At 40.0% G+C, this 11,331-nt stretch overlaps 2 protein-coding genes across 3 annotated transcripts; one reads left to right on the plus strand and one right to left on the minus strand.

Moving 5' to 3' along the window:
* Positions 1-230: 230 nt before the first annotated feature.
* Positions 231-8,950, plus strand: LOC105392851 (DC-STAMP domain-containing protein 2). Of its 2 annotated transcripts, XM_038111638.2 has the most exons (15): positions 231-735; positions 1,929-2,079; positions 2,721-2,880; positions 3,049-3,315; positions 4,603-4,706; positions 5,067-5,176; positions 5,465-5,618; positions 5,911-6,079; positions 6,295-6,462; positions 6,556-6,699; positions 6,778-6,877; positions 7,006-7,110; positions 7,434-7,556; positions 8,077-8,158; positions 8,633-8,950. In XM_038111638.2, exons 1-15 carry the CDS (start codon positions 314-316, stop codon positions 8,885-8,887), a joined length of 2,514 nt encoding a protein of 837 aa, XP_037967566.2. In that variant the 5' UTR covers positions 231-313; the 3' UTR covers positions 8,888-8,950. The 2 variants fall into 2 exon arrangements, with proteins under 2 accessions (XP_037967566.2, XP_048486549.1); XM_048630592.1 differs by lacking the exon at positions 6,556-6,699.
* A 34-nt stretch (positions 8,951-8,984) lies between these two features.
* Positions 8,985-10,975, minus strand: LOC105390189 (protein SHQ1 homolog). The gene has a single exon (XM_011561446.3). The coding sequence runs from the start codon at positions 10,785-10,787 to the stop codon at positions 9,399-9,401; it is 1,389 nt and encodes a 462-aa protein (XP_011559748.3). The 5' UTR covers positions 10,788-10,975; the 3' UTR covers positions 8,985-9,398.
* Between the last annotated feature and the right edge of the window lie 356 nt (positions 10,976-11,331).

Genomic DNA, 11,331 nt, shown 5'->3' on the forward strand with positions numbered 1-11,331 from the left:
GCTGACCGTACCTACCACCTAACCTCTAGGTTAATAATTCGGAAAATTTTGATTAATATTTTTCCTCGCCCAATGTTGTGAATTGAAAATCATATTCAACAAAATCATAATTATGTTCTTTAAACTTTAAATAATAGGCACTCCAAAATAAAAATAATGGGTAATATGACCACGATGGTAATAATCCGATCTAAATAATTGTTTTTTTTTTCTTTTGACGTACTGCCAAACTTGCCAAATCTGTCAAAAACAAAAAGTTTAAAATTTTTGCCATCACTGAACTGAAACTTTCCTTCCTCGACTTTAAATTAAAATGGCTCACTTTGCGATGTTATGGAAGGCTCGCAATCTAGAGAGATATCGTCGCAAATATGAAAAGGAGAAAATGATTTCTATCACTCTCGCCAAAACAGTAGCTCCGAGAAAATCCCTTTTCCAAAGAATCGAAACATGTTTTCAGTACAATGTGAAGAGGCAAATGAAACAAGCGTATAATAAACTGTTTCCTGAAGGATCGAGCTTTTCAGAATTCCTAATCTACCTGAGAACCGATCAGACTTTCCCCAATTTCGTTCTGAAAAGTGTGTTAGGATTTGTTGGAGGGATTGTGTTAACGTATTTGTGTTTCATGTTTTTTGTATTTCAGCTGGCTATTTCACTCATGCATGCTACTATAATGAGCTCTATTATAGGCGTGCTGTTGACTTTGGGGCTTGCGTTCAGTTACAGAGTTCGGTAAGTACCTACGTTTTGATTTCATCGTAAAAGCAGACACGCAATAGCATTGACTTAAGTATAGATGCCTACCTACTTACCTATATACTTATAAGTACTTACTTATTACTTCATTGCGCAATAGGTATCATAAGTGCGTTCACATGTAGAAAGTTATCAGTGAGCGCACCAAAGCTTACCTAGTATATCCGTGGAACTTTTCCCGCGCTAATCGGTTCTGGTTGGTACCTACATAGTAACTATGAGCCTGATGGATCGATACCTACCTTTCTACGTTTAGGTAAGTACCTAAGTAGTTACTTATAAGCATCACTGATGGTAGTAATAAAATACAGGATAGGTACAATCTGCTGCCGGGTATATAGGTATTTACCAGAGATATGTGGTTTACTTGTCTAAGGTATTTAGGTACTTACCTAATAGTATTTCAAGAGCTAAGATGCCTAACAGGTTACGTGCCGTTACCGCAAATATAGCGTAAATGTACTGAAAAGGCAGTTATACATCCTATCGATCGATTGATCAGATGTGGTCAACCTACTCACATCTCTATAGCAACGGCAAATTGGTTGTTGACGTCAGCACCAGAAATTGATCCCCAATCAAAAATTACTGGCTTCATCCTTCTAGGTCACAAGATAATCATGAGGAAAACAGTTAGGTTCCTTTAGGCGACTGACGGGGTCGGTGTAGCCTGAACTGGATGAAACTAGGTCAGGACTAAAATGGGTCATTCGGACGAACTGAGGAAATTGGGAATGGAACACCAGTGACCCAAATCCCTGCCTAAACCAGACCGTGAACTTGCATTTACATAAGTACTTACCGTAATAGGGAGAGTACTTATATTTTTTTGTGTAAAGATTGTTTCTATTAAATAGGCCCTGAAACTACTGGACCAAGATACCTGGAATACCTATAATTATTCCGCCATTATAAACCCACTGGGTTATTAGTTAGGCAGGTTGGCTTTTATCCCACGGGAATCCCCACGAGTAAACCTTAAAAAGCGATAAAAAGTAGCGCGGAACATCCCCCTATTAATTTATTTTTATACACCACCACAGCCACCGCCCCTCCCCAGATAGATTGATAGATAATTCTTTAATGCACACAAACATAAATTACACAAGGAAATGCACAACATAGACGGTACAATTGGCGACCTTATTACAAAGAGTAATATCTTCCAGATGCCTGGTCTTCCTCCTCATCCCGCAACTGTTCTCTCGCGTGGGTCGCTACACGCTGACTTGCTACGCACTCGTCCTCATCCTGACTGGACCGGCCACTAATACGCTCAAGAACTCTGAGGTGCTGTCAGAGAGCATGGCTTGTACTCAGGTGAGGCTTGATTGATGAAGTAGTTAGTTGTACTCAGGTGAGGGATAGGGAGCTCTTGACTGACGGGGTTGGTAGTTTCGAATATGTACTCAGGTAATACCCTTGTTACGTCTACCGAGTAGAGTGGCGAGACAGTATCCTCGACCAATGAACAGCCAGCAATTGACCGAGTGATCGGCCGTGGATATACTGTATCGGCTATTCTACTCGGTAGGTGTAATCAGGGTGTAAGGGATAGGGGCTCTTGCTAGATGAAGTCGGAAGGTTGAGGGCAGCTTCTTCGTCTTAGCATGTCGGTGATTAATATTAGAGCAGGATTTGATACCCTGGTGAAAGTATTAGTCAGTATGCTTTAAACTGAAGTCTTCGGAATTCAGTAGTCTTTAGTGCTACGCTTCGTTTTAGTGAATTGGAGTGTTAACTAAGTGGATTACCTAAATAAAGGTATCTAACTTAGTTTAAAACATACCTATACCTACCTAAAACTAAATCTTGGAGTCTTAAACACAAACTACCTATTTATGACAAAGCATAATCATAAACATGCTTCGTTAAGAACTTTGTGCCTCAGATGTTTCCTCCCGCCCACAATATCTACGGATCAATACTCTCAGACATCTAAATTTAGATATCCCTCATAGGAACAACTGAAAACCAGTGTAAATCAAATATCAGAATCTATGAAGAAGCCTTTCAACTCTATGAAAGACACAATAAAGGTGATAATTGAAAGAGTGAAGCATGTGACTTTTAATATGAAGGAGACTCTTCTTAAAGTTCACAGACTGGCTATGTGTACTGGTAAGTAATGAGTTTTTAAAACGAGATTGATAGGTTGTTGTTTTTTCCCCCCCAATCTTCATGCTAAATGTTTCCTGACCAACAACTACCTACCTAGGTTGCTTCCGTGCTTTTTCATACTCAATTCGACCTATAGTTTAACTGCCTAATGGCCGAGTTTATTTCCAGTTCGGTCCCTACAATCCTCATTCTTCTGGCTAGATACAGTCGTCCAAGAATGCAACAAGAAGCTCGGAACACCATACGACAGATGCATGAATGCTTTGGAAATGGGCGTCTTGAATTGCAAGAAGAAATTCGGGTCATCAGCTGACTCCCGTCTATGCAGCATAACATACGTGGTAAAGCCAGTATGCGGGACTTTTAAGCCTTTGAAGGCGATTTGTGTTTTTGTCGACTTTTTCAAAGGAACTATAGTGGCTACGGTACAGAAAAGTAAGTTAAAAATTTCTCTTTTTAAGTAACTAATGTACCTAGTTAAATTTCCGATGTAAACATAGGTTCTGCGTCAATACCCATACGCGTAAGGGAGGTGAGAGATGTAGGTACACATATTTGCATTTATTTGCTTTAGTTACATATGCAAATACACCTCCCACGCTTGTCAAAGTGACTGGCGTGAGCTTTAATTCAAACAAAATCAATACAGGGTAGCTAGGAGGTACCTAAATATCTAACTAGTGTAGACGCTCTAAGGAACATAAATTGGCGTCCAACCTAATCAATAATTGAAAGAAAATGGCTTGCACTTGGGAAATACTCCAAAGTGGTTCTTGCACCAGGCAAGGATAGGTTGCATTTTACTGGCCTGAATTATTCAGCTATAAACTGTACACGGTTTATAGCCACTCTTTCCTGCAGAACTTAATATCATACCTATCGTAAACCTACTTTAGCCAGGGACATATCATCAGCGCCAACTCCTGTCGAATCTAGAGCTTGTGAGCTTGGAAATTATGCCATAAAATGTTGAGTGATTGAGTTTTACACGTGTTTCAGAAACAATTTACTAAACACAAGGTTATTGCTGTGTCTCTATTGAAGTTCACCTTTCTCATACAAAGTTGAGGTTATCCGTCAGAGGACTAAGGTTACCGACATAGCTGTCAAAATATGCAAGCTGAAGTGGCAGTGGGCTGGTCATATCTGCCGAAGAACCGATAACCGTTGGGGTAGACGAGTTCTCGAGTGGAGACCACGAACAGGCAAACGCAGCGTGGGACGCCCTCCTGCCCGCTGGACTGACGACCTTAGGCGGGTGGCGGGTAGTGGTTGGATGAGGAAGGCCGAGGACCGAGTGTTGTGGCGCTCCTTGGGAGAGGCCTATGTCCAGCAGTGGATGAATATTGGCTGATGATGATGATGATGATGATACAAAGTAGTTAGCTATATTATTTTTAGCTTTTTGGTGACAAAAACTACATCTTGACTAGGGTTTGTCACCGTGTCAAGATTAGTCAGGTAGATTAGCTATTTCAACTGCCCAGGGTGCGTCGCGTCGGACGTAAATCAGGAACATGTTTTTTCGTGTATCCCTTCCCTACCTATTCTTATCGCCTAAAAATTTCAAGTGATCATCATCACGTCACGCCCCCACTGCTGGGGCACAGGTCTCCTTCCAATGTAGGAAAGGGTTTAGGGCTAGTCCACCGCGCTGGGCTAGTGCGGGTTGGTGGACTTTCAAGTGATACCTACTTACTGATAAAAAATATCAAATTCCAGAACTCCAATCGTTTGCCAACCACGTGAAGACGATGCTGTTCGTGTCGGTCTCCATGCACCACTCCTACTCCTACAGCTGTAACTTCAGCCGCTCAGCCAGCCAGGTACCGTATTCATGCTTAATCGATCATAAAATAATGTCATGGATGGAGAATCAATATTATATGTTACGCTGCGATCAGAAATTACGTAATTCGTAAGATAACTAAAGTAACCGCTATAGGTCTTAAAATCTGCAAAGTAATCATAATAATTACCTGTAAGTATATGCTGAAGAACCGATGCCGGTGGGTTAAACGAGCGTAAATCCAGCCTGCTATGTAGACCGTCGACCTTAGACAGGTAGTGTCTGGATGAGGCAAGCTGAGGAAAGTGTGGCGTTCCTTTGGAAAGGCTTATGTCAAGCAGTGAGTCATTGTGATTACGGTCTAATAATGACGCTGATTGCATGGATACGGCTCCAGGTGGCAGCCGGCATTGTGACGGAGATCAGGGGCCGCGCGGACCCTCTGCTGACCTGGCTGTCGTGGAGCTCGTGCGTCACTAGCCTGTTTCTGCTGCTCATTATATTCAGGTTTGTTTGGGTTTTATCCTACAAGTGTTGGTAAGGTTTAGGTAAGCTCAAAAGTTAGTATACCTAAGCTTGAGTGCCATACCAATGTAGTTACTCTCACGAGAAGACCACCGATACTCACTATTGTCATTAGTTTAGTTTTCAGTAGGTCCTTAAGTACTATCAGTTAGTTAGTAGTTAGATACCTACTTAATCTAAGTTAAAAGTAAATATTCAGACAGGCTTTATGAAGATATTGACTTAGTTACTTAGGGGCAGATATTTAAAAGCAGCAATGTCCGTTTTCAGAGCAAAATATTACCAACACATGTATGAAGTCCGTTCCCGGTTCGACAACCGCTACATAACAAAAGACCTCCGAGAATTGGATTTGAAAAGAGCGAAGCAGGATCGAGAAACGGTCCTTCCATTGAACAGAAGAGAGAAAGCTAAATATGTCACTGTATGCCATTTCCTTCTTATTGATCCTTTGTGCCTCATTCAATTTTACAATTCAGGACTTCGTCGATTTAATCAGAGAACTTCAATGTGTCGCTAAAGCCAACCTTTAGAATCAAGCAAGCATGACAGAGCTACCATAACATCACATCCTAAATCGTCCACAAATACGGAGACAAAAGCTAGTTTAGTAGGGTTTGTGATGTGTAAGTTAAGAAGAAATAGACCTACGTACGTAATTTATCCCCCAAGTGAAATCTTTATATAACTTTTTATAACTTGGTGAAATATTTCAGACGACATCATTTCGGCTAGTGGCTTCGGAGAAACTGTATTTAACACGGTCAGTCGTTTTCATGACGATCACGACGTTTAAGCTGCTTATCCACATCGTGGCTGACTATAGTTTGTACTGGGTGTTGACTACCATTCGCTACCATGGACGCTTCCAGACTCCCATCAACCGTTAGTGAATGAGCTCTTTAAATGCTAAAGCATAGGCAAACATGTTCTTGTAGCTTAGAAACATATAAAGAGAGATCATAATGCAATAAGTTAGTAGATTACAGTGCTTTTTCAAAACCTTTTGGACAAAATACTACTTATACTTTCATTCTCATAGTTTTAAAGTGCTTTTGCTTAGATATTTGTATCACTTATACATTGTGTATTTCTTCTAGCTGGCCAAACCGAGGGTGGCATACAGATCATTGGAAAAGGGCCCGTGGCAGGCATCATGCGAGCCATAGTGGACGCCATAAGTATTCCTATAGCTACTCCTGGGCCTTCACCTGTCTCCTGTCTTCCGAACCCTTACCCTCCGGACTTGCAACGTTACGCCCAAATAGGTAAGCGAACTAAGAATCTTTTTGCAGTTAATAATTATGGAAGATAGTTCGTACCTATTCATTGTAAAGTTTTGTCTTTCGTGTTGTCGGCAGGAGTCCTCATATTCTTAATTTGGTTCTTTGCGTTGTTTGAGCCGTATGGACTGCGCCTTCGCCACATCATCATGGGTCTTTATAGGCCAGAGAGGGCGAAGCAGAGGGCTGTCTGGCTTCACAATCATATTCTTGAAGCAAGATGTAAGATCATTTATAGAACTCATAGGCCTTTGCAATGCTTCTGTAAGAGTATAAAAATCCTTTCTTTTTATGTAACAGGTAGCTTCATAAAGTACGCCAGAAGAAAACTTCATCGGGAGTACAAATACTACAGTGAAAGAAGATTTACAATAAGAAGTAGACTTGAATGTATGCTACCGTGAGTTCAAATTAATTTTCTAAACGTATTGCTAGATAGGAAGGTTCGAGAACGGTAGGTAGTGGTATGTAGTTAACTAATTATAATTATTATTATGTAAGTAAGTGGATTTTCTATGGTCCTTGCAGATATCCCTGGCTGCTTCACTTGCTGGGAATAAAACGGAAATACCCTCAATGTTTGCTTTGCGATACAACAGAATATCAAAACGAACCAGACACTTATTTAACTATGTAAGTTACCAATCCCTACTAGGAAGTTTAGCTAACATAATATTTTAGAGGTGAAGAAATCATAGTTGAACCACGTTCGGGTTGGATTATCCTAAAGTAAGTTAATATACAAATCCCATGACACGTTTGCGATACTAGGTACATCCACAAATATGGCGGTTAGGTACTGCTAAATATTGCTATCAACGGTGAAGTTACAAAATACTACCAACCAGCCAACAGCCGGCAGCCGTTGCAACTTGCAACCTATGACTTTCCTTATGGACCTGTGGCTTCACAGATTTTAGTCACTACTTCCATAAGCAATATCAATTATCTTGCAGATGCGATCATGCTGGATGCCCAGGAGTTTACTGCGCTATATGCTACAACGCGATAGGTCGGCTTTGCACCATTTGCTTGACGCCAGCTGACTATGGAGACTTGAGTGATGTCAGCTTCGAAAAGTATACGTTTTAAATTATTCAGTAGACTATTTTACTAACCATTTCACTAAGCACCACTTGGGGCTGCGATGTCAAGGATCATTAGCTAGTAAGCAGATCGTAAAAATATTTCGCATGATTGGCGCTACGCCAAGACGTCCTAGTAAAAACGCTGTGGTTTATCCTGCAGTCCTCTATCGCCTAGAGATCGCGACATGCCACGAAAAACACTGCCTTTTTATTTCCACGGCGCCAGAGGGGGGAATACGAATAATGTTTCGAGACGAAAGTAATACGATACTGAATTCAAAACTAAAACCAAAAGACGGATAGCTAATAGGGATATGTGCCATAAAACGGTTTATAGTTCTATTTTATAATTAAGTACCCCTTCACATCCTATCTAGATACAAAGAAGAGGAGTTTTTTTCGCCATTTATGCTCAATGACTGAGTCTTTGTGAAATGGTGGCACCCATAATCTTGACAATCAACAAATAATTGTAATTTTTATTCAATTCAAACATGGTATCGATTTTCAGAGGATCCTCTGACGAGAACAGCTGCAGCGACCAAGACTCCGATCATGAGTCTGAGTTGCCTCATTGCAGTCGTAAATGTGCGGTAAGGTTTGCTCTTTATAAGGAATTCAAGGCTTTTGCTGCAGAATTCTTCGAATGTAGTACGGCTGGCATTTCCTACTGCGAATGCCTATGCCTTATTTCGGAAACTCAGGTAGTTACAGTTATGACCATTCGATTGCAACTACGTAATAATACAATAACAACGAGGTATGAAATCGGTTTAACGGTAAAATAGATAGATAGGTCTTCCTTAGTAGGTACCTACATGAGTGAACAAATTATAGGATTCTGAAATATCCAATATTTCATTTTTCCTATGATCGCCAAAAATATAATTAGTACAGCATTAGGATTCAAGTATTTTTTGTGGCTCACTCCAATAAACGAAGGGTTACCATGCTATAAATACTATAGGTATGCTCTATAGTGTAGTCAATTACTATGATACTATGAGTATAGTACATTTATTTGAGTTTTTCTCTCAGAAATACTCATTATAGTGTCCTCATTCCAGGCTAGACATTCACCTGTTGAAGCTGATGACAGCTGCAGCTCATCCCCAACACCAAAACATTCCAAAACCAAGAGACGAAAATTTAAATATTGCTCAAAGAAAGGTCATCCAAATAAAGCAATAGATGAAATTGAACTGTTGAGATTCGACAGGGCTGCTTCAAATAGGGCGCTTAGGAAAGATTATTACTTTTATATCTCAGAAACTGCAGGTAAAAAGACTGATAAAGTGAAATTCAATAAATTTTATAAGTAGGCTATTTGATTTAAGTATAATGATTAGTTACTATAATATGAAGAAAGTAGAAGAATGCACATAATATATTATGTTTTTTTAAATGAAAATATTTCAATGATATATTGATACATTTATTTTATATTTAAGTAATGTATAAAGAATTTGTGAACAGTTAATAACATCTAAAAAGTGTTATATGAAATTTAATTTGAATAAAATATGAATTAAGTCTACTCTTTGTATTTCTTATCTAGTATCTATGTAAACATACATTAATATAATATGTTTTAAAATAGAATATACTTTTTGAATACCAATATGGGTAAATAACTTTGCTATACAATATCATATAAGTATTAAGTAAAATATAAGTCAACTTGCCATTGATAAAATCACTTCAAATCACTTGTCTCTTTTAGAGTTTCTTTCCACAATCACAATAACTGGTCTCTATATCACTATTCCATGTTCACTCCATCTTGGTGTTACTCCTTGTGGAGTAAAGCACATGGTAGTTGACAAAGAAATATCAGGAGGGATCATCATCTGAATCCAACTCGCTCGACTCAGAAGTTGAATCAGTGTCGTCATCACTGGATGAGTCACTGTCATCACTGTCGGAAACAAACAGGTTCCCTTTTTTTAAGTCGGGCAAAAGGGACATGGATGCCATTTTGAGAGCCATTTCATTCTCTACAACAGATATTTCGTTTTCTTGTTGAACGCAATCAGCTGCCTCTTCCAGCTCCTCTAGTTCTAAGTCAACATCATTCTTACTGACTTCAATATTTGCTATATTTTTGGATAATTCATCAAGCTCCTCACTCCTGCACTTCTGTAGAAAGACAAGGTAGTCTTGTATGTATAATTGGTTCAGAATGTAGCGGGCATCATTGCTTTTGTTGAACAAATGATGGATATCAATCATACACTTTATTATGTATTTCTTGCCTTTCTGTAGCAGTGTCTTTATGTCGTTCTTGACTACTTGGCATAGTTCAAAGTTGCGGAATATTGGGTAGATGAGTGCCCTTCTGTAGCATGCCACCATTACTTCCTTCATGTCTTTGAATGTGCAGAACCAGCTCAGAGTAGCCGACAGCTTATTGATGGTCCAGTTTGACTCCACCGTGCTGTCATTCAGTGTAGTCCGCTTGTCATAGCAGTACCCATATAGTATATCTACCAAGCCTAGGAGAACTCCCTTATACTCACTTTGAGTAAATAAGAAATGCTTATTCGGAATTTCTTTCAGTAAAGTCACCTCATCATCAGTAAAATCTGCATCCTTGTTGAAGTCAGGTTTATTCCACACTTGTGTATAAGCGAGATACGGTGCAAGAAGCTCCTCATCAAAGAAATCTGCTAAATAGTGATCTGATGAAAATTTGTCTTCTTCGTGATCAGTGCGGAAGAAATTACGCTCATCAATCGAGACAGTTTCAGGTTCTTTCAGTTCAAATATCTGCGGGAACTCCTTACCAATGCGGGAAAACTGATTGGTAATTTTATTCCCGAATCCATATGCGTATTTATTAACGGCAGCATTATCTGGAGTGTCATCTATAGTGATGCCGCCTTCTTCAAGCATTTCCACTAAATCGGGGTTAATATTAGGTATATCGCGGGGCGCCAGCAGGCTGGTGATCATGTCTAAGTTCTCAAAGTGTTCGCCGGGCGTCTCTTTGTCGAAGGTAAGTTCGAAATCGCCGGAATCAGCTTTGTACGAACCTTTGGATTTCTCATTCTCGACGATCTTGCCGGGCAGCTGCAGCCGCAGGAAGTAGGGGCTGGACACGAACAGCAGGCTCTCCCCGTCCACCTCCACCTCTGTATCCCGCACGTTGGTGTACGGAGCGTGGACCGTGATAAACACGTGGTTCTCATCCTGAGACAACTTAAAGCGTGGAGTAAGCATTTTGCACGCTCTGTTGTAACTACTCCATGCGAAGAATCAACCCTGCGTTAGTAAATGCAACACAACACAACTTTTCTTTCACAAATGGTCGCCGAAAGCAGCGGGCGCAGATGCAAACACTAATCAATAAGTTGGAGAAAAGAAAACAAAACAAACAATGGAGAATCATCACAGAACCACCTGAGTTTGACAGTAGATGCTGTGTTGCCAAGTGTTAAAAAGCATTAACATCTTTCGCACTTGCGCTTATATTATCTCAGAATAAGTAATCGAGAAGCCATGCCCGCGGCAACGAAGCTCCGGTCGTAAGTTACGTCGTAAGTAACAAGCACGCGGTTCGTATGGATATTTTGTAATGGAACTAATCGACTGCAGACCATACTGTGCAGACTTTCAGGGTGCAATGCTACTGTACCTATTTTAAGCTGTCCCAGTCTAACAGAAATAAGACGATGTAACGGTGTTTTTAAATAGCTTCTAAGCCATTTTTTCATAACTAACATAAAAATGCTTAATTTATTAATAGACCATTGGACCCCCCTAC

This window comes from Plutella xylostella, chromosome 26 (genome assembly GCF_932276165.1).
Source record: "Plutella xylostella chromosome 26, ilPluXylo3.1, whole genome shotgun sequence".
Taxonomy (NCBI): domain Eukaryota; kingdom Metazoa; phylum Arthropoda; class Insecta; order Lepidoptera; family Plutellidae; genus Plutella; species Plutella xylostella.